General features: G+C 46.9%; 1 protein-coding gene across 1 annotated transcript in view; it reads right to left on the bottom strand.

Moving 5' to 3' along the window:
• The window catches only part of nmbr (neuromedin B receptor), a 25,306-nt gene continuing 973 nt past the window's right edge, over positions 1–24,333 (bottom strand). The window contains 4 exon segments of the mRNA XM_070926049.1: positions 1–151; positions 2,086–2,324; positions 11,115–11,330; positions 14,193–14,334. Of these exon segments, the coding sequence (XP_070782150.1) occupies positions 1–151; positions 2,086–2,324; positions 11,115–11,330; positions 14,193–14,334 (748 nt within the window).

The following is a 24,333-nucleotide window of genomic DNA, read 5'->3' as shown; positions in this document are numbered from 1 at the left end:
TCACAGAGCCACCTCTTGTCTGTTGGAGTTGCCGTTCGCTGCTGGAGCAGTGGGCGTGGTCTTCTTGATGGAGGTGAGGCGGATGTGGGAGGTGCTATGCAGGTAGCTGGCTTGGCGCTCGGGGCGGGGACCTCGGCCACATTGCAGCTGACTGAAGAAGAAGAAGAAGAAGAAGAGTTAAAGAGTTCATTAGGCATCTGCAAGGCCTTGAAGGATCCAAACACATCTTCATTATAGATTTTAGAGGTTTGATTTTACGTGTTTTATCGCGTCTTAACAGAATAACTAATCACAATGTAGAATTAACTGAATTTTTGAGAATGACATATTTGGTGTGGCACTTCCTGTTGAAGCATAACTGTGATAAGATTAAAACAAGTTTCCATTATTAAACACATCGGCTTTCATTTTGGTAAATTGACATTTTAGACTTTTTCATGTCTTGATTCGATCAGATAGGATCTTTTTGTTCCAACACTTCGACTCTGCAAAGGCGTTGATAACTCTGGAATATGGCTTTGGAACCGGGGAACTTTTCAGACATAATAATCATTATTAGCACAAAGTCGGCAGCTATAAAGGATGTTTTTCTTTCAAAGAAAAAAGTGTGTGTGTGTGGACTGATTTTCTTTTTTCCTGAAGTCATAATCCTAAGAAACAGGGACATAAAGATTGCTCACGAGCTCCCTTTGTTGAAAAGGTGGAGGGTTAATTTCTGAACTTTATGGAAATCTTCACACTTCAGTTAAAACGTCCGTTTGAGTACTAAGAAATAAATCCAAAGACAGGTGAATTATGCCGTGTGCTTCATGCAACAGCTCCATGGTAATTGCCTCCCGAAGGCACATCATATTTTTCCAACGTCTTCCCTGCTGCTTCGGAGGTGTCAGGATTTGCCTGCAAATCTGACCCAAATGAAACCGCAAAGCCGGCCCCCGGGTCACTGCGTCTCACTGCGACAGCCTCACTTTATGGAGGATTGAGCCGGAGTTGGCGTAAAGACTTTTGAAGAGGGTTTCCATCCTGCCAAGGTAGAATAATTATAATTTGCAGGATGTTTCGTGGAAGTGGGAGCGCTCAAAAGGAGATTTAGAAAATGACGAAGTCACGATTACGAGGTTATGAAGACCATTTACGGTGGAAAATGAAGTACTTTGCTGTCTAGTTTCTTCATGAATCTATTTCTCAGAGCTCAGAGTTCTACAAATGTTCAGCCTTTGAGAAAATTTCGATTAGTCTACAATTGCAATTTAGCACGGTCTGTACGCCGAGTACAAAACACCAGCAACATGCTGCCAATACTGAGCAGCAGCCTGTCGGAGAAGGTGTCGGCTGTCTACGTCCTCGTGACGTCAGCAGGTCTTATTACCTTCAGGTTAAAGTTACAATCAATAAAGACATAAAGAATCAGCATCAACACAATGAACTGCAGATATATATGTTTATATATCTGAATGGTTGAAACGAATAGGAGCTTTAAATCCAAACAACTCTTCTTAAAATGAAGTTTCGAGGACGAGTGACCGAGTACAAACATTAGCATAGCATTAGTTCAGGTTGCTTTAGCTGACTGTGTCACAAATTCCACAAATTCATCTGGTTTTGTTTCCATGCCGTATCATTAACTCTCCTGTGGTTTCAGATCTAGTCGCCCCCCTCACCTGGTTGCCCCCGCCTGTCTCCTCACCTGCAGCTCATTCCCTCATCACCAGTTCCACTTGTTCCCTGCCGGATGGTTTTGTGTGTACTCGCCAAGCCGGATAACCTGCCGACTAACCTGAACCTTTCTTGCGCTGGTTGTCGTGCTTTTGCACCAGCAGATGTTACAGATTGTCACCAGCTGACAAGTGATGTCCAGAAATATTTATGTTGTTTCCTGCTTCAAAAATAAAACAATACATTTCTGAGACATCATTAAAGAGTTGTGTCTTGTGAAGCCGAGAGCCACAGACAGGAGGTCCGACAGTATCGAGGGACGGATTAACATGTTGACAGTAATAAAAATACAGAATATAACCAGCTTTATCCTTTAAGAACACCATAAACTGTCAGTTAGAGGCTGAAGCAAGAGCCAGAAAGTCCAACCTGTTGAAGTGCCTGCGGAAGCTCTCGCTGAGCAGGTAGAGGGCGAAGGGGTTGACGCAGGACGAGGAGAAGCTGAGGACTCTGGCCAGCAGGGTGACGACGAGGTGAGCCAGCGACAGATCCATCTGGTGGTAGTGGAAGGAGCGGTACATGTAGAGCACGTGGTTGGGGAACCAGCACAGGGCGAACAGGCCCACGAACACCAACACGATCTTGGCCAGGCGCTTCCTCGTCTCCATCTGGAGCAGAGGGGGGGGTGTGGAAGGAGAAGGAGAGATGAAGGATACTAACTTCACTTCAGCTGCATCATTTTATATTCCAGATATACAGTGGGAGCTGCTGATGTGATGCTGTTCATGTGCATAATACACGACCCCCCCTGACCTGGACAGTGTATTGAGAGGGGGACATGTTGGCTGTGGTGGTCAGTTGAAAAAAAACATTTTGAATATTTAATACTTCTTCCAAATGACTCTCAATATAAATATCTAGCTCTTAAAAACGCCTCCGAGGTCACACAAGAACATGAAGTTTCTTTATTCTTGGTTGGACCTTTTGTACAAGAGATTAATCACATATTTAAAAATAAGCTCATGAACTTCGACATAGTTTTGGAGGATAAACATGTCCTGTTTGCTAATGATGCAGGTGGAAAGCCATTACTACATTACTGAAGCTTCAAAATCCATCCCGATGAAGTAGGAACGCTTGAAAGCACAAACAACAATCAGATCACTTAGTTTGGTTGATTCATTCTGGAATCATGTTTAAACACCAAACGCATTAAGTGCACAGAGACGAACAAGCAGTCTGACGTTGTCATGCGGACGCTCGGAGAGACAGAGACGCATGAAAAAGGTCAGTTCCGTCACTCATGCGCTTTACACAGGTCACAGATCTCAGGACGCCAACACACACAGAAATGTCAACAACTCGCTGAGACACATCAGCCCTCCTGACCTTCTGTGTCAAAGTGAAACCGCAGAGTTTTCAAAGCTCCGCAGCAGACAGGTGATGTTCTGATGCTTCTAGATCCGCCGTCCTTTATGTGCACAAACACACATGTAGAGAGAAACAGGAAATGAGCTCCGCAGCACAGATGTTGGCGACATATAGAGGATGTTTGTTTCCTTCAGGGGCAGGCGGCTGTTTTCTCTCTTCTCTCGACTGCATGTTTGATATTTCGGTGAATCGCTGAACTTGACATGAACTGGAAGGAAAGACGCAGTTTGTCGGTAGCAATCAACCGACTGCAGGGTTTGTGTTTGCACTGCTCTCAAAGTTTTACTTTGAAATAAAAGAAGTCTTCGACCATGAAGGATATTTACAGACACATCAAAAACACAGGCTGAAAGCGATAAAGGCCACGAGTCCAGAACCTGGACTGAGATCACACGGTGCCTCGTAGGACGCATCAGGTATCTAAATGCCTGAATAAAGGTGTCATGATCAGGACGAGGCTTTGCAGGAACTCCTCCAACCAGAACCCTCAGACTTCTACTACCATGAGAAGTTACATCAGTATGAAACTTGTATACACGCACTGACACATTAGAACCTTTGCTAAATGTAAATATTACTACACACGGCGACCCCTATTAACCCCCTGACCCTTATTAGCGCTTATTATTCCTGTGGGAGGTGTTTCGGTCTCACAGGAGCCTCATCAGGGCTGACACAGTCTCATGAAGTCACACTGGATGTTGGGGAATAGAAATGTGATAAATCCCCTCGTTTCCTTTTGGAGTTTGACCCTCTGACGCTCACCTGAAGCGACGCCATCAAAAACTCATTTGCAGACAATAAGAAGATTATGAGAGTTTGGAGAAGGATTGGATTGAGGAGGATTACATTCTTCTTTAATTCATTCGATGCTGCTCCGTGAAGAACAGATGCAGGTTTCAGATCCGCCGGACGCCGCCTCTCCTTCACTGACTCCACGGACCAGAAACCGTCAATAAAAACTCAAAACACACAAAATAAAGTCAAGCAACAGTTAACTGTGCTGATTACGGAGCAGGGATCATCTCTGCTCTCCAGGCTGGCTGCTGCTGATTTGTGTTTGCTCTGATTTGCCGCCAGCGTCCGGGCAGAGTTTGGCGTTTTCCCCAAGATCCTCTTAGGCACCTGCAGCTCCGAGCCACCACTCATCTGGAGGGGTGGATTATGGGAGTGTGTGTGTGTGTGTGTGTGTGTGTGTGTTCACAGAGGTTTGAATATACTTTCTTACTTGTATTTCCCTGCATGTATGCAGCTTCATGTGTGTGTGTGTGAACCTGTGTCTTCAGATGTCTATAATAAAGTTCTCCATGATGATAAATCTTCAGAGTCCTCCAGCTAATCGCTGCCTTCGTCACAGAGGACGAAGCCTGCAAAGCCACCTGGGAGTTGTGGGCTGCCAGCTCCCATTAGAGGCACGTCTGAGACGCATGGACACCCGAGGTGACTGCAGCGCAGCCAGTCGCCAACTTGTCATATTTCTATTACGCTCCAAATGCTGAAAAATGACGAAATCCGGAGCCAACGTTTCCTCATTCGTGCACTTGTTATCCTGTCGCAGATGAAATACAACTACTGAGCTGCAGGGGTCTCCCGTCAGGACGAATCCATTCAACTTCTAATGGTCGAAAAGACAAAACCAAAACCAGCTCTGACTGTCTGGACAGGATATTAAAGTGAAGACCACGACATGTTCAGCTCAACACAGAGACAGTTTACTAAACGAACATCATGCTGTGATGAAGAAGACTTGAAACTAGAGGCCGAGACCAGAAACTCAGTGGCTTCACTTTTCAGACCCAGAGGTTGATGCTTGGTTTCTGGTCCAGACTAAAACATCTCAACAGCTGTTGGATGGATTGTGATGAAATGTGGTTCAGACCTTCATGCCCCCCTCAGGACGAACTCTTGATAACTCTGGTGATCCTCTGACTTTTCCTCTAGCGCCACCATCAGGTCAACATTTGTTCTGCGCCCGAGGAACTAATGATGTCCATGTCCAAGGTTATACCTGCTGGACATCAGCCTCACACAGCTGCTGGTGAAGCTGCGGACTCTCTCAGTCTTTAATCTCACAGGTTTGATGAAGTCGTGCTTATTGTCCCTTCACACCTGCTGCTCTTTGATTATGAACTCAGACTGTCGAAGTGTCTTCCCTGGAGACTGAAGAGCTGCACTGACTCTTACGCTTCTGCTGAGACGAAACTGCTCGTCTTCAAACAGCCAAATGTCCAATAAGTTGCATTCAAGTGACATGGTAATATCCAGACTCGCTGGTTCAAAGCAGCACTTGTATCCAGTTTGAAGCTTTGAAGACTGAAGTTTTCTCCGAAGGTCTTCAGTCGCCTCGTCACTCTAATCTGACTTCGGCCTCTCCGGCTTTCTTCCCTCCGAACACGTTAATCAAGTTTGTGTCGACGCATCTGAGTCGAGATTTTCCAGGAAACCAATCACTGCAACGTCGAGCTTAAAAGGAAAACCAATCTATTTGTTTGTCTGCAGGCTTGTCGTGATTTGTGCCGACAAAATGACTTTCCTTTTTTTATTTCATTTGAATTCAGTCGTTATTCTGCTGATATATCTCTGTTGGAGAAGGTCACGCAAATATCTACCTGATTGAAAGTTGAAGCATGTGAACTCCCTTCAGTATCTGTTCATGTGAGTCTGCCATGACCTGCTGCCAGGCGGGGGTCACCAGACAGATGGAGGCTACTGTCCGCTAGCCTTGCTGACTAGCTAACGTTATAAATACAGCAAGAAGGTCTCTTCATGTTCTGACGTTATTAAAGTGCCGCGGCAGCAGCACGGTCCTTCACGTGGAGTCGTGTTCGTGTCACCTGATGGAGGAAGTCCAGCCTTCTCCGTCTGTTAGCTGTTTCTGCTCTCTTCAGCTGCTAAACGCTGCACTACGTCCAGCAGCTCCATCACAAACACTGAGACTGAAATATGCTGTAAAACCAAAACTCTCAGCTGAAAGAGGCTAAAAAGCTCTGTAGAGACGCTGAGCCGGATTGTTTGTGGGTTTGTAACAAAGAGGCAAAACTATCCGGGTGTAGTATCAGAGGTATTGATACTTTCTATATTGATCCACCCATCGATACGGTATCTCCTCATGGTGGAATAATGGAACATCACACACTTAAATCAACTCAAGAGGAAACAAAAAACTGCCCGATTTCATTCACAGACGAAAGCCTAAAAGATGTCACACACACACACACACACACACACACACACACACACACTTCAGTTTATCTCTGTATTTAAGTGTTTGCTGCTCGAGGGTTTTTCTGCCTTTTCTTTTGTCGAGGTTTCATGAATAAACATGAGCTCATTTAGTCGAACTTGTGGTCGTACGTGTTTCTATTTCTGCCATTGTTGCTGTGTTGGTGGTGTTGGTGGTGTTGGTGCAGCTGATGAATACGTGGCAGACGACAGAATACGAAAGCAGAATAACGTGTGTGATCTTCTGTCTATATTTAGAGGCTGATGTGAGACGGTTAGTTCATGTTGATTCCTTGTAACTGCAAAAACACTTTGCTATCAAGATGAATATATATAGTACATACTGTGTACAGTTAGTAGGTAGTTTGGGACACAGATGTTTTCCATCTGTTAATATTTAATAATGAGAAAACACGTTAAAAAGTCACTCATTATGTTACCACATCATGACTCATAAATCATCATAAATGAGCTGCAAACGAGTTTTCAACCTGCTGTAAAACACAAAATGTCAGCCGAACAACTCTACACTTAATTGGAAATGTGTCTGCTTCAAGCTACAAGCTACAAGCTACATGCTACATGCTACATTTGTGCCACAAACAAAACCTGAAGACACTGGAGGAAGCAGTTGTGCCTTCAGGAAGCTTCAGCTCTCAGAGTCACTGCAGTTTGTCCTAATGATTTACTTTAACGAAGATTCAACAATGATGATGGTAAACGGTCACATGTTGATGTTTTCACAGTGAAGAGAGGAGGACGGAGACTTCTATCTGCTTTGTGTTTTCTGTTGCAGCGAGAAATGAAACGGAGCTTCTGCTGCTGCTTATATAGTGTCTCGTGCTTTGTGTTTATGATATTGTCTAAACGTTAACGGGTCCACATTCTTCTGCCAAAGATGCTCGAAAATAGACCACAAATAAAGGGGGTCACAGAGTGCAGGTCTGAGTCACGGCTGCCTGCCAGCTCAGTGCCTGAGCGTCCTGCACTCTGCATCACCTGCAGCCAAACCGCACAGACAGCGACAGTACAGGCAGCTTGTGCAATCATTTTGTCAAATCCTGCAGCTGTCGATCAGCTGTCACTTGAAATGACTCAAGCTGCTGCTGTCGGCTCAGAAAGCCCGAGCTGACGCCAACGACGGTCCGGACTGGAGGTGTAAACTCTAAGTAGAGAAATGGAACTCTGGTTATGTGTTTTTCTCACATACAGGCAGAAATATTACTTGAAGTTAGGCTCCGATGTTCTCAAACTGACAGCGAATCATGACGAGATAAACCAACTCTGCAGCTCAACAGAGCGTCTGAGCAGGAAACACTGAAACTGAGAGCAAACGAGCCGAAAGAAGCCGAACAGACAGACTGAACACGGTGCAGCATTCGGCAGCTAAAGAGCCAGATGTTTCCCTCAGGAGGTGGAGGAGACCAAACCAGAGCTAACAGGAGAGTTAATATTAGGCTTAACGTTCATCAGGTGACACAGACGAGCGTATGATGATGTGTCTGTCTGCAGTGTCGTTTCTTCTTGGTGGTAATGAAACGAAACCTCCGGTCAGCAGTGAACAACCTGCTGGAGGTGACAGCAAATGGATTCATCAGTCCTTATTATTTGGATTCTGTGAAGTTGGAAAGCTCTGCACACCAAAACGCTGACTTATATCTAAAATCAGTTCATCACTTCACGCCTCCTGTCTCCCCCCTCAGCTGAAGCAAAGATGTTTGTTTTAGAAGCTGCGTGCCAGTAAAGTTCAGCCAAGTCGATGGCTGTAATGGCCTCCGGTCTCACAGAAAATGATGATAGTTTTAATGTATTTTTCTGTCGAACAGCTGAGCACACAATTACTTTGTTGTTGTGGAGCTGTCAGTCAGCTGTCAGTCACAGTAAGAGTCGAGTCGACAACAACAAGTTTCTCTCTGACGTTACACAAGTTATCAATATTCATCTCTTACAAAATGTATTAACTCCTGCAAATATCCTGCAGAGATCTGAACCACCAGGTTCAGTAGCAGATTGACTCATTTTTAGAAAACAAGACTTTACATGACTTGAGGTCATGAATCTGAATCCCCCAGAGCAACATTTTGAACTAGGTTCCTTAAGAAGCACATCTTCTTCCATATTCCATATTTTCATAGCTCCACACAGCCAAGACTGTAACTCTGTGAATCTAGTTCATTATATATGATGTTTATGATTTCCCTAACGTCTGCCACATTTGAAATGACTCGTGCCACATCAGCAGGAAAAAAAGAAAACGTTTTTGTCCATGAAAAACGTAAATTTGAGCATCTACAAGTCTGTGATCCATCTGCTGATGAAGACCATGACTGAAAGCCTCATGCTGGGATTGCTGCATCAACAAATGATCTCTCTTAGACTGAAAGAGTCATAAACTCCCAGCTGACAAATAGGCTGTAACAGAAGCATCACGTTCCTTTTGGTGCTAAAAACACAATGAAGTCTCTGAACTGAACAAACCGGTCTCACCTTCTCGTACTGGTGGTCCTGTAATACTGCAGGGCTGAGGACACGTTCCTCACAGCTCAGCCAGCTTCTCTTTCTACGGACTACATTTATAAAATGTACAGCATTTATTTCAGCACAGTCGTATCCGGTAAGATTCATATTCTGCTCTTCCTTCATGTCGCAGCATCGTGGCTGAATGTTTCTTCCTGCTTTGTTTTGTAGTGACCTTCCTTCACGAGCTCTTTACTCTAAATGTAATGTCTTTAATCTTTCTTTGTACAAACAAATGAATACATTTCGAAAAGACAGAGACCAGCTTTTCTGACAGATGAGGTGGTCTGAAACTCTGAAACTGTGTGTGTGTTTGTTATCTGTGGGAACACAGTGAATTAGCTCTGCTCTCAGATAAGATGGCGGCCGTGTTTGGTATTGATGTGAAGATACGGGCGGCGTGTGAAGACGCACTGATAGCATCGCTCCCCCACGAGGAGGCGCAGACGGACTTAACTGTAATGAGATGAATTAGACGGCACGCGATGGGGGGGGGTATCATGTTAAAGATGTTACTGTATTTGTGGGGACAAGCTACATGAGAATCATTTAGTTAGCAGCTGCTCTGACTCTGCTGGTTCCAGTCTTTCCACCACCGGAGCATCAGTGAGGTCCGACACTGATGCTGGTGGTCAGGTCCGGATCACAGTCGGTGTTCCAGTTCATCTCAAAGCCGTTGGATGGGGACTGGACTGGGAAAACCATGGTAACACTTTGTTTTATGGGTTTTGATTTCTGAACAATTTGTTAAAAGTTTCCTGTAATTTCTTTGTAATAATACTGAGAAGTTGTTGTTGATTTGAGTCAAGTCTCGAATGATGCGAGAGAAGTCCACGTCGAGTCTCACGTCACTTGAACCAAGTCCAGGTCCGAAGTCATTTAGTCCCAGCTGAGTCTCAGATCAGACTCTTCCACTGCTGCTTGAATGTTGTTGCCGTCAGATCAGTCGAGTCTAAACTAAAGTTCTCAGTTTCTGTTCAGTAACTCTTCTTCTGCTGCTCCATTATTAATGCTAACAGGTCTATTAACTTCCGCTGTAAGCGCTGCTAATTGGCACATTGGAAACACCTGGAAATAATGAGATAATAAAAGCTGTATTTCTGTTGAAAGGAGAACTGGTGACAGTATTAGTGCTGTGGAACTGTATTATCCTGAATGTACGATGGACTGTGGTTATTATGGCAGTAATCCCCAGAGATGAAGCAGTAATTCCCAGCTGTGCCTCTCCATCATTGATCACGTACACCTGATCTGACTCGCTGCAGCTGAGTCTTTAATAATTCAGCTGCCCTCCCCCTCTGACCTCCCCTCCATCTGTGAAGATCAAGCTGGTGTAAAGTGATTACTCACTCCAACTGACACAGTCCTCCACTGAACCTCCCTCGTGGCTCCTGGAGGTTTACTGAGGCCTCTGAGGCCGTGGAGTGGGAGGAGTGGGAGGAGTGGGAGGTGTGGGAGGTGTGGGTGCAAAAAGCATCACGTCCCAGTCGATCACGTTAAACTAAACTTCCAGACAGACTGAGAAACCAGACTGCACCTAACTTCTTTTAGTTTTATCTGACTTTTTATATTTTGCAGTTTAAATCACTTGAACCCATTTTTATATTATTCATGGTCAGCATTTTGTCAGCCGTTCAGGGGACATTGTGTAGTCTTCATTGTTCCTGGCGGAGTCCGCCTTTCCATGATTCAAATGAAACAAAGCCTGCAGGTACTGGACATTGTGTTGGAAGACAAAAGCCGGTGCGTGCACACCGCAGGCAACATTGTCAACCGTCTCGTTTCCCCCCCGAGGATCAATACAGTATTTCTGATTCTTCTTCTTTAGTTTTCTTTATTACAGAAACGTGATGCTGAAGCTTCTCAGGCTCTGGTTAGTCCTCCCACGTCTGTCCGTCCTGACAGAGGGACCCCTCCTCTGTCGCCCCCTCCTGAGCTTTCTGTCTTCTTTTCACTTGTTTGGGAGTTTTTCTTTATCTGAGTGAGGGTCTGGTGGTAGAGGGGGCCGTTTTGTTGTTCTCATCATTTCAACTGACTGAACAGCAGGTGTTCTGTTTTATTAAAACACACTTGCTGTTACCACCAGTGACAACAATGATACCTGCAGCGTCACCATTTCACTCAGCAGCTCATTTGCGTTGGTCTCCATTTCGACACGAAGCTCTGAGATGTTCTCACCTCAAGAGGACCTCAGACCTCAGAGGACCAGCAGGAAACAACGAGGGGAGGTTGGGTGGAGACTTTAATAAACACCGTTAGCATTATAGAGCCACTCAGCTGTCGCTCACCTGTCTCTTGGTGTGCTCGCTGACCTCCCCCGGCATGTCGTGGGCGCTCTTGATGAGCGTGCGGGCGATGTGGTAGTAATACACCGAGATGATGGCCAGAGGGACCAGGAAGTAAACCAGGAAGATCATCACCGAGTGAATCTTAGGATGCATCTGATTGGACAGCGGGTAGGGCACGCAGTTCACAAAGGTCACGTTAGTGTTGTCACGGTGACCCTGAGAGGAGGAGGAGAGGAGGAGGAGGAGAGGAGGAGACGAGGAGGAGAGGAGAGGAGAGGAGGAGAGGGGAGGAGAGGAGACGAGGAGGAGAGGAGAGGAGAGGAGAGGAGGACGAGAGGAGAGGAGAGGAGAGGAGAGGAGGAGGAGGAGGAGAGGAGGAGGAGAGGAGAGGAGAGGAGGAGGAGGAGGAGAGGAGAGGAGGAGGAGAGGAGAGGAGGAGGAGAGGAGGAGGAGAGAGGAGGAGAGGAGAGGAGAGGAGGACGAGAGGAGAGGAGAGGAGAGGAGGAGGAGAGGAGAGGAGGAGGAGAGGAGAGGAGAGGAGGAGGAGAGGAGAGAGGAGGAGAGGAGAGGAGAGGAGAGAGGAGGAGAGGAGGAGGAGAGGAGACGAGGAGGAGAGGAGGAGGAGAGGAGAGGAGAGGAGGAGGAGAGGAGAGGAGGAGGAGAGGAGGACGAGAGGAGAGGAGAGGAGAGGAGAGGAGAGGAGGAGGAGAGGAGAGGAGATGAGGAGGAGAGGAGAGGAGAGGAGAGGAGGAGGAGAGGAGAGGAGACGAGGAGGAGAGGAGAGGAGAGGAGGAGAGGAGAGGAGGAGGAGAGGAGAGGAGGAGGAGAGGAGAGAGGAGGAGAGGAGGAGGAGAGGAGACGAGGAGGAGAGGAGAGGAGACGAGGAGGAGAGGAGGAGGAGAGGAGAGGAGAGGAGGAGAGAGGAGGAGAGGAGAGGAGACGAGGAGGAGAGGAGGAGGAGAGGAGAGGAGAGGAGGAGGAGAGGAGAGAGGAGGAGAGGAGGAGGAGAGGAGACGAGGAGGAGAGGAGAGGAGACGAGGAGGAGAGGAGAGAGGAGGAGGAGAGAGGAGGAGAGGAGAGGAGAGGAGAGGAGGAGGAGGAGAGGAGAGAGGAGGAGGAGAGGAGACGTGGAGGAGAGGAGAGGAGAGGAGAGAGGAGGAGAGGAGGAGGAGAGGAGAGGAGGAGGAGAGGAGAGAGGAGGAGGAGAGGAGAGGAGGAGGAGAGGAGGAGGAGGAGAGGAGAGGAGGAGGAGAGGAGACGTGGAGGAGAGGAGGAGGAGGAGGAGGAGAGGAGGAGGAGAGGAGACGAGGAGGAGAGGAGAGAGGAGGAGAGGAGACGAGGAGGAGAGGAGAGGAGGAGGAGAGTAGAGGAGGAGGAGAGGAGAGGAGACGAGGAGGAGAGGAGACGAGGAGGAGAGGAGAGGAGAGGAGAGGAGGAGACGAGACGAGGAGGAGAGGAGAGGAGACGAGGAGGAAACGAGGAGGAGAGAGGAGGACGAGGAGAGGAGAGGAGGAGAGGAGAGGAGACGAGACGAGGAGGAGACGAGGAGGAGAGAGGAGGACGAGGAGAGGAGAGGAGGAGAGGAGACGAGGAAGAGACGAGACGAGGAGAGAGGAGGACGAGGAGGAGACGAGACGAGGAGGAGAGGAGAGGAGGAAGAGAGGAGGAGGACAGGAGAGGAGAGAAGAGGAGGAGAGGAGAGGAGAGGAGGAGGAGAGGAGGAGGAGAGGAGACGAGGAGGAGAGGAGAGGAGAGGAGACAAGGAGGAGAGAGGAGGAGAGAGGAGGAGAGAGGAGGAGGAGAGGAGAGGAGAGGAGGAGGAGAGGAGAGGAGACAAGGAGGAGAGGAGAGGAGAGGACGAGGAGAGGAGACAAGGAGGAGAGGAGGAGGAGAGGAGAGGAGGAGACGAGACGAGGAGGAGAGGAGAGGAGAGGAGGAGGAGGAGAGGAGAGGAGGAGGAGAGGAGAGGAGGAGGAGAGGAGACGAGGAGGAGAGGAGAGGAGAGGAGACGAGGAGGAGAGAGGAGGAGAGAGGAGGAGGAGAGGAGAGGAGGAGGAGAGGAGAGGAGGAGGAGAGGAGACGAGGAGGAGAGGAGAGGAGAGGAGACGAGGAGGAGAGAGGAGGAGAGAGGAGGAGGAGAGGAGGAGGAGAGGAGAGGAGAGGAGACAAGGAGGAGAGGAGAGGAGGAGGAGAGGAGACAAGGAGGAGACGAGGAGGAGACGAGGAGAGGAGAGGAGGAGGAGAGGAGACAAGGAGGAGACGAGGAGGAGACGAGGAGAGGAGAGGGAAGGAGACAAGAGGAAAGGAAGAGAGGAGAGGATACAAGGAGTGGTAATAAGGAGAGGAGAGGGGAGGAGACAAGGAGAGAAGAGGAGACGAGGAGGAGAGGAGAGGAGACAAGGAGGAGACGAGGAGGAGACGAGGAGAGGAGAGGGAAGGAGACAAGAGGAAAGGAAGAGAGGAGAGGATACAAGGAGTGGTGATAAGGAGAGGAGAGGGGAGGAGACAAGGAGAGAAGAGGAGACGAGGAGGAGAGGAGAGGAGACAAGAGAAGAGGAGGGGAAGAGGAGAGGATACAAGGAGTGGTGATGAGGAGAGGAGAGGACAGAAGAACAGGAAGAGAAAAGGACACAGGGAGAGGAGGAATGAAAAAAAGAGAAGAAATTGAAGAGGAAAGACGGGAAAAGGAAAGGAAACAAGTAGGAAACAAGTAGGAAACATGTAGGAAACAAGTAGGAAACAAGTAGGAAACATGTAGGAAACAAGTAGGAAACAAGTAGGAAACATGTAGGAAATAAGTAGGAAAGAGGAGAAAACGAGCACAAAATGAGAAGAAATGAAAATTGGGAAACAAAAAAAGGCGAAAAGATGAAGACAGGGGGCGAAATGAAGAAATAGAAAAGTCCAGGAGGAGAAAGTGATAAAGACGGAGGACAGGACAGACATTACAACACATCAGTGAGATCATAAAACAGATTGTAGAGTTAAATGGAAGCTCCTGTCAGTCATAAATCTGACTCCAGAACAGTTTACAGACACACAGTGATGTGGCTCAGCTACATTACTGACATCATTTACCTGCATGGAGACAACCTGGGAGAAAATGGCCTCCGGGACAGCCAGCAGGACGGACAGCAGCCAGATAGAAACCGCCTTCAGACACGTCCAGAAGACGGCACTGGACGTCTGGATGTCCATCGGGTTCACTATGGCCTTGTACCTGACGGAGACAGAGAGAGAACGTGGGGCGGTCAGGTTAAGACCTTCAGACTTCACCGAGTCCATGACGGTCTGCGTTGGCGTCCTCTCTTCCTGTTGTCCAGACACACAGAGAGACACACAGACGTTCAAACCTGCATCGAGGAATAAACAGATGAAAGCAGCCTTCAGAGGGCTGCACGTCTCCACATCAATAAACCAGGTTCAGGTTTCCTGGACTGAAACCGAAAACATGAATCAGCTAATAATCATATAATTTGTCTTTTGCCGGCATTAGTGTCTCCAGGCTCTTTGTCACTTAATGAGAGACTCGGCCGTGGCTGTAGGCTGGAGGACACAGAGGGAGACAATAGGACTGTTGTGTTAATTATCCTTCAATCACTGAGCTGCTTTTTAAAGTCGTCCTCAGACCGAGACACAGATCACACGTCTGATTCTACACTCTTTAGGAAGATGTAGTGAGCGTATGATATTGTCCCTCTGAGTAACCGGAGTTATGTGATCCGTGTGCCGCTGCTGTCTTGGAGACGATGAAGGAGGCAGAAGAGACTCTTCATCTCAGTGAGACACTTGTGGTTAAATAAGGTTATATAAATGTTGCCAAGAACAAGTTATTATAAACTCCAGCATCGTTTGTGGGGACGCTCGTCTTCCACTGTCAGGATGTTAAACTGTGTTTATGGGACTGACTGTTTCCAGAGCTGCTTTCCCGACCGGACCGTCAGGATATATAACGCTGGTGTGTTCTGCCAGATTACAGCTGGATTACTCGTCCTTCCACTGAAAAAACTAGTCCTTCTCTTCCTGCTGTGTTTTATTCACAGAGACACAAACAGCAGGATGGCTGCGCTGCATCATCTCTATGTTTTATTGATGAAATGATTCATTGATTATTCATGTCATACAGGAGCTATATGTTTTTCATTTTGTCCCCAGGCAGCAGATTTACAGTCCAGCCTCAGAGATGCAGGTGCAAACTGCAGGGAAGATGTCGGGAGCAACGAGGAATGTTTGTGGACACCCACACAGCTGAACATGTGACCTCTGGATCTACTTTATGGGACCGGACTGTGAGGTCCAGCACTGGTGTTGGTGATGAGGCCAAACCAGGAAAAACGACTTATTTCCAGTCTTCAAACTAAATTCCCCCCAAACAACGACACACAGTCACCAGTAAACGGGGGCCTGGGATCTGCAGGGTAACCTTCGGGGTCTCTGAGGATGTGTTGCTCACTCAGCTCCAGGGTCAGTATCCTCCGTCTGTCCACATGTTCAGAATAATAGATAATAGAGCACGTCCTTCAAGTGAAATACATCTCTGCTTCACTTCTTTTATTTGGAGTTGGTTCTCTTGTGTTCTCTCTTCATACATTTGAAGTAGCTTCTTCGTCTGATGTTGGATTAACAGTGAGAGCAGCTTCCACGCCTCACATTCCCCAAAGAACACCTCCTATACACTGTCTCACTTATGATATTTATATTTCAATCTGCACGACACTCCCTGCAGCTGCTCGTCATACATTCAGGAGAGCAGAGAAAAATAATGATGGATCCTTTTCCTGTAATTCTGATTCAACTCTGTGTCCTAGAAATTACTATTATATATATAATAATACTGAACTGCAGCAGAAAATGTGTTTTGAGAGAAACATAATGAGGAAACATTGCTGCTGAACATGAACTCATCTTTGGCAAAACAAAGCAGAATTTATCATTTATCAATTTAGTCATTTCTGGGAAACATGTTTTGTAATCATGAGCTATAGTTATTAGACAGAAGCGACACAAGGTCATTTAATGTGATTTCCTCTTCTGTTAGAGACTAAATGTGTGTGTCAGACATCCTGAGACACACACACACACACACACACACACACTGTATATCAGCCTCTGTGTCATTATAGCCTTTGAATACAGCACAGAAACACAGAGTCAGAACTTTGAGCCTTTATCTCAAAGATTCATGCAAAGAGAAGCGTCACCTTCCTGAAACCTTCTACTTATCCCACCTGCTGGCTTCAGACCTGCCTCAATGATTTCTAAACCTGCATTTATTCAGGGGAAGGCGAAACCTACTGCTTCACATTCATTCACTTCCACACACTCGCCCCAGGAAGTGGCCGAGCACACACACCTCCACCCAGATCTGCTGTTCATCCACAGAGCAGCTCCACAGGTGCAGAGGCAGCGGGGGGATCAATCCTTTATTGATCCTGTAGGGAAATTCAGTCTCTGCATTTAACCCATCCTGAGTGTCAGCAGCAGGGGGGCACTGCGCAGCCCCGGGGACCAACTCCAGGTCGAAGACGTAACCTAACACACAGTACATGTTAGCACCTTCGAACCCAGGACCAACCGAGCTGACCGCTGAGCCACCGTGCTGCATTACAGTTAAAATATGAAGATATTGCTTCAGACAACATTTAGCAGATACGTTCATTCAACACGTTTCCTCGTTATGTTGAAGAAGAACGTGACTCTGTTGACCGTGAACAGAAACCTGTCTGTATGACTGAAGTGTGAAACTACAGGGGCTGAGTGTTGAGCGCTCGGCGGTGCTGTGGACGAACACATTCAGTGTGTAGACACAGTATCAAGATCCATGAACCTCCACAACACATTTCATGGAAATCCAGTCGTGACCTTCGAACATCTGCTCCACAAAGCTTTTAGAAGAAAACGCGTCCTCAGGGGATCATGAATGTGCTCGTCAATGTCTGTTAAATGTTTCATATTGCTTGTGGACAAGTGGTGACACTACAGGAGAGGATACAGCCTCAACATATCTAGACTTTGCCCTCTGTGAGCACGAATGCCCACAACAAATGTCTTATTTCAGTACCTGTTCGTGGCTGAAGTATCGGCACTAGACGGAGACAGAGGACGATTTCTTGGCTCTGAGCAGCTGCCATGCAAACAGCGGAGACTCCAGGAAGGTTACTGATCACGGCCGACAACAGTCCGGCACATCAAACCCCCCTAAAATCTGTCAATCCAGCTCCCTCTGTCCTCAGATCTGACGCAAACTGTCCTCTGCAGCTCCAACGGCTTCGTCCACCGGCAGCCTGAGGTTGCGTAACGTCCCACACATCCTGAAGCTCACCTGCAGCTCCTCTGAGGCTTTTCACGTGTCTGCATGTTCCATTTCAAGTCTTTGTTATCCACCAACATCAACATCTGTTACCATAGCTACCGATCAGGTGCAAACCTAAAAAGTCTTTCTGTAAAAAAAGAAAGACTTTGTCACCATTGACGCTCTCAGGATGTGGAGGATGTAACTGACTGTGATGTCACCCCGAGGCTGGTGAGTCATGTGGACGCACAGACTGAGACATGGTGGAACTCAAGTGCTTCTGGGTCCATTTAGGTCTTTTTTAACAGAAATAAAAGACGAAGAACACGAAGAGTAAAAAGATCAAGATGACACCAAAGTTCATTGAGATGTAGAATCGAGCGAAAAGCAGAAAGTGACGGTCCAATCACGATCGAGAGCGTCCTGCAGGAGTCGCTCCAGTCGGATGAGACTGTGACAGGAAGCTCTTCATTTCATTGTGTTTGACTCTCCATTGATCGCTCTTTAGGTCCAGCCCGGTCCTGTCCAATCACCGCCCTCCACGTCTCGACTGTCTTCAGTTTCTCTCCGTCTCATCGTCTCAGTCCTCTGACCGCCCTGTACCTTCACAATGAGCCATCTTACGCTATTAAAACCTTTTGTCAGGTGGTTTTTAGGCTTCACCATCACTCCAAAAAGCAGAGCGGCAGATTTTCTTCCTCTTCAGAACTCCTGCTGTCGATGATTTAGTGGCAGAAAGCTGAAAGAAAAATCGATTCCACAAACAAAGCTGGGAAGAAATCCTTTCTTCCTTTCCGCCTCGGCTTTGATTCCTTTTCCTGCCAATTCTCCGTCCCACAGAGCTGCAGGAATATCTTGTTCTCGGTGTTGGCGCGGTGACGTGGCCTCTGATCCCTGCTTTCTGCACCGGCTGCTCATAATGTTGGTGATCTGAGAGTCTCGTGGACGGACAGAAGGACAGCTCTGTCATTTGTTGAGATATTGGTGGCGTCCTCAGGTCACACCTGCCTGTCTTTACAAAATGAACAAAAGCTGGAAGACAAATGAAAAACTGGAATGAAAGCTGCATCTGAGTGGATGTTTGCACTCCGGCGAGAGTCTAGATGACGTCTGTTAAAAACCAAGCTGTCAAAACAGGCCAATGCCTGAAATTAAAATACACTTTTAAATGAGAAATCAGCACATTTATCCGAAGTGTGTGTTTGTGCTTTTCAATGTTATCTTTTTGTGAGTGAGAAGAATTCAAATTTCATCTCAGTTTAGGATTCAGACAGACTGTCTTCACCCTCAGTAACACACCAACGAGAGTTCACCAACAAGACATCATCAGTTCTGTAACGTGGCTCAGCTGCTCCAGCACTTTGGTCCAGACGGAAATATCTCAACAACTACAACTAAGACAGTTTTACATACGATGAAGCTGACGACTCTGATGATCCCTGACTTTTCCTCTCGTGCTGCCGTGAAGTGAGATGTCTCAACAATGGATGGATTGCCATACAGTTTGGTACACACATTCATGTTTCTTGAAATAACTTTGGTCGTCCCTTTTTATCTTGTGCCATCATCCAGTTGGTCAAAGGTTGCCAGATTGGAACCTGCCCTCGAGGTTGCCAGAGGTTGCTGTCAGTCCATTTTAGAAATAGACAGTCAATTTTCAGTTTGGAAATGGACAGACAGCGAGGCCCAAAGGAAGGACACATATCTAATCACTCTATCACTGTTTTACCACCCCAGGAGGCCACATATTCATCTGAACAGGGTGTTTGTGTGCAGCATCTTGAGGAAGTGATTGTGGCTCCAGTAGCCACTCCAATCATTATGCTAATCATCCATTAGGCTCGTTATACTTCGTCAAGGACCTTTAGGCAAGTTAGGAGCCGTTATGGGCTCGTTAGTGGCCCTTAGTCTCGTTAGGGGCTCATTAGAGGCCATCAGGGTCAGACACACGGCCGGAACGCTGCCTGCAGCTGTGTGATCAGGAAATGAGTTTCCCGTTAACGAGCTGATATCACAACGTTTTAGACGCCCAGCGACGCTGCCTGCTGGTAAACAAGAGGGACCAGGAGACCCGGCGAGGCCTCTGAGCTCCACAGCAGAGCTGGAAATTAAAACCACTCATTCATTTAGCCTCCTGGATTCAGGAGCCGGGACAGCGTCAGTTATTTCAGCTAGTTCAAGTGACAAAGACGGAGATCGTTATGAAAGAGCCACAAAGTCCACATTTGTTGGAATTTAAAGTCTGCCTAGTCGCCAAAATGTCAAGGTTTATGTCTGCAGCGTGTGTCTCAAAGTGTCCACGAGTAACGTCTGTGGAGAAGAGACGACCCAGGATTTTATCACCTTTCAGTGGGTTTGTTTTTCTCGAGAAGAGTCAATTTGCACAACTCAAAGATATTTTGTTCACAGCTTCACAAGAAGAAGGTATTGGTGATAGCTCCCAGGCTGTGATGTGTGGACACCGGGGATGTTTAAACCTCGGGAACCTTGGGAAATACAACCTGACGCCAGAGAACAACCGAATTCAATAGCTGCTTTTGACATCAGTTCAAAACCTGATAATTAGAGAAAATATCACCTTCCAAGATAAACATCAGTAAAAACACTGATTCAGTATTCAGTTTCATGTGTGATGAAGTGTGATTAGATTTTCTAAAACATCATCCCAAGATGTCAGAGAGCAACAGAAACAGACAGCGAGCTGCTGAATAAACTGCGTCTTTCTGCTTTCCTCTTCTTTGGGTTTGCATGTGAAAGTCGAGCCCTGGATTTAAACGTTCTGAAGGTTTCAGCTGCTCGCATGCATGACACATAATGCACTGACCTTTACCTTTACTGCAGGAACACACACACACACACACACACACAGTCTGTCCCCTGAGGTCTCTGCTGACTGACCTCGGATCAGAGGACAAGTGTCTCTGTCGTGTCAACACACACAAACAGCATGATTGGGATAAATAAATAACATCTACAATCTGCTGAATAACTACAACACTCCAGACACACACTTCCAGCCGGCTGCGGGGGGGGCGACACTCTCGACTTCCTTATTAATGATTACGATCACGAATGAACAAAAGGATAAATAAATGAAATAAATGAAATAAATGAAATAAATGCCTGGCTGCTGTTTGTCTCTGGAGGCGGTCATGGTGAGTAATGTGTGAATCTGATTCATCACAGCTGCAAATCACATAAAGAATACAATCAAAGCTGGATTTTGGATTATTGTTTCTTATTATTTCATCCCTGTTTGTATGTTATAAATACATCTGATGACTTTCAAACATGTTCGCTGTTACTGGAGCCTGAACAGATGTAAATCCTCGTCTCTGATTGGCTGTTCCAGCTCTCTTCAGTGTAACTCTCAGACGTTTGATGAATACAGTCTGTTTTTCTCAAAGCAAACCCCCCCCCCCCCCCCCCATCATTAAACACCTGATGATGAGAGGAGTCTCTGGGGGGGTCACTGTTTTGGGGGCGGACACTTGTTGTCATATCATTAATTAAAGCTTCACATTCTCACCACGCTGAGAACAAATCATACAGGAACATGAATATCCAGCTCACTGTACTGTGTGTGTGTGTGTGTGTGTGTGTGTGTGTGTGTGTGTGTGTGTGTGTGTGTGTGTGTGTGTGTGTGTTGATTGTGTTGCTGCGTGGTGTGTTTAATGTTACGTGTGTTCTCACTGCGTTAACTTGTGATGAAACAGAATAATGGAATGAGTAAAGCTGCTGGAGTGAACGTGCAGTGAGGAACGCTGGTTGAAGCTCGTGCAGCTGCAGCTGTTAGCGTCCTTCACGAACACTCAAAACACTTCATCCCTGCATTTAGAGCCGGCTGACTTCCTGTTCAGACCCTGCCTGACTCTCCAGGTGCTGCTCTGAGCAGCCGGGAGGTTTCAAAGTGAATCTTTTCATTCAACAGAAGTGAGACGCATTTCCATCCCTTTCACACGATGGACCTCTGACCGGCTCAGCGAGAAGGTTTCGTCTTGTTATCATACATCCAGGAGGCCTAATGAGTGCGTCAGGCCTTAATCCAGCATGACTCCACTTCCTTCACAGCCTAAACAGAGGGTTCGACACCTGACCCCCCCCCCCCCCCCCCCCCCCCCGAGTACAAAGCCAGGGTCCTCACAAGACCTGCAAATGAAATGACAGGATATGATGTCCAGTTTGGTGATAACCCCTGCCCACACACCTTTGTACTAACGTGCTAACTCAACTGTTAAAGGCAGATCTTGCTCGTTGTATTAAGCTAATACGGCTTTTTAACCTTATTATCAGTTATTTGAACATTTCTCTCATGCACGCCCGCGGCCTTACATGTATGCTTTACTGGATGTTGGTGGTTTTTATCTGGTTTCTCCTCAGAAGCCCGTTAGTCCGCGTGCCGGCCTGAGGGAGATCTGGCTGTCAGCTCCAGTTTTCCTCCCAAAACACGAGATTCTGGCATTTTCTTGTTTTCTCTCCTCTGTGTGCTGCTTCTTACAGAACTGACCTTGGACTCGAAGCAGACAGGAAGTCTCAACCACGACTCTCTGCTTTATTTTAAGAAGGCGTGTTGAGGGCTGAATATTTCACAGAGAATTAGGCTATTAATTCCTAATTACGGGAGCGTTTCACACGTCATCAGTGTCTCATTGGTTAGACAGGATTAGTTTCTCTCCGGCCTACAGACACAGACCGATCACTGGTCAGGAGTGACGCCATGACGACAGACATCACTCTCTCCCATCACGCACCGAACACGCTGGCAGAGTGTCGGCCAGTGATGTGTTGCCGTCTGCAGATCCTGAGTCAGCCGCTGAGAGCATACATTTAAAGGTTGCTCTGCTCTAAAGCGCCGGGCTTCACCTGACAGAGGACGGACATCAGAGGGTTTACGGCCAGGTGTCGGCTCTGAAGCCTCGGCAGTCCACAAAACTGATCTTGTGCTTTTCAGTATGAACTGATGAAAAGCGGCGAAGGGTTCGAGGGGGGTTTAGGAGACTCAGCGGTGTCTGTGTTTGCTCACAGCTCGGCTGCTGCTGGATAGTCCACATACTGACACTGATGAGCTTCAATCAAAGACAGCCGCTGATGTTTTTCATTCACACAAGCAAACAAACATTTCTGCCCTGTTTGTCGCAGGGAGCCCTGAAATCGAGATTTTAAGGTCGTCGATCAACTTTTAGCGTGACAGCTGACGACAAAGTGCTGCATCAGTGCATGCAGGATGTGCAGTTCAGCAGCTGCAGTTTGGCTCAGTTCAGGGAAAGATTCACTTTATGATGATTCGGTCTGTAAGACTAAAACACTCGGTTAAGGCTAGTGAAAGATCATGATTAGGGTTTACACACACACACACACACATACACACACCTCCACACACACACACACACACACTTTCCACGTCACACACACAGCTTCTTTTATTGACTGCAGATTGTCCAGTACGTCAACATCAGTCCTCAGATATCTGATATCAATACACCTGTGATAAGCTGATAACGCCACACTGTCTGAATATTAATATTAATACTAATACTGCTAAAACTGCTGATACGTATACTGTTACTCGCACATGTACACCTGCTACTGTTATTGGTTGTGATGCTACTACTTTTACTAATACAACAGCAACTAAGGAGCTATTTTTTACCAACAACCGCCGCACCGATCCATCAGTAGTCTGTCCAACACCGAGAGCAACGGAGGACCGCAGTCAGACTCCTTGTGTGTGTCCACGTACCTGGTTCTGATAAAACCCTGAACAGAGCTGAACACGGGTCAGAAACATTATTAGATTACATTAGAGGTTATTAATAATTCATGTTCAGGGACATGAGTGAGCTGCTCATTGACACGATGCGATCTCTAGCTGTAACCTGAATCTTATTACAATGCCAACCATGGAAACATGAATTAACCCTTTGTGAAGAAGTGAGGACTGAACAAAAGGCCCCAAAACTGTCCATGTTTCTAAACTTGTCCTCGCTTCGACCTTCGTTTCTAAAATGTTGTCACTTTCCAGAAGTGACTGCGGTCTCTAAACGTGTCCTGACTTCTGATGTCACAACATTTGAAAACATTTCCACACAAAAATGTCCTTTCTGTCCAGAAATGAGCTCACAGCCCTAAAAAGGTCCCCACTCACCCTCAAGGTCTACAACTCTGGTCCTCATAAGGACAGAAGGACGCACACAAACACACGCCTTCTCTCGTCTTTCAAAGCGCATGGATTCAGATATGAACAGTCTGCTGCTTCTTTGACTCTACTATATTCTTCTCTATTGTCTTCTTCGTCTTGCATCTCTTTCTGTTTCTGCTGCTTTACTCTCTTCTCATCTTCGTCCGCTCCTCCTCCTCATTCAGATAACAATGGACATTATCTAATAGGAATCAACGCTGCACCACAAATCAGCTGAAGCAGCTATAATTACGGTGCAGTAGTACACACAAGACCCCAGAGACTCTTTGTCTGCGGCTCCAAGTAAATCCCAAATTCATTAAACAGTCATTTTAAGTTTAATCTAGAACGACTGCAAAGAGTCTCTTCACCTGCTGCCTGAACTGACCTCCATCGACACAGACTGTCCAGCACGTGACACCTGAACGTCTCGCTGCGAGAAAAGTGAGCATTAGCTTTTCTTTTCATTCAGCTCAGTAATCCGCTCACAGCTGCAGTTCAATTCAAGGACGAGGTCTGTGAGACCAGAGGAGGACGGAGGCAAGGACGCTGTCCTCTTACAGCAATGATGTCCGAGAACAGTGTATGACTTTTAGAAAACAGGAGTGGAGGAAGTACTCCACTCCTTATTTTACAGGTAGCACAGGTATAAAACGTGTAAAAGTATGTGAGTATTATCAGCAAAATGTACTTAAAGTATCAACAGTACTCAGCATGCTGAATGGCTTCTTAGACGGGAGGATAAACCC

Source organism: Enoplosus armatus, chromosome 19 (genome assembly GCF_043641665.1).
Source record: "Enoplosus armatus isolate fEnoArm2 chromosome 19, fEnoArm2.hap1, whole genome shotgun sequence".
NCBI lineage: Eukaryota > Metazoa > Chordata > Actinopteri > Centrarchiformes > Enoplosidae > Enoplosus > Enoplosus armatus.
Note: the sequence above shows the minus strand (reverse complement) of the source record. Positions and strands in the feature narration are given on the sequence as shown.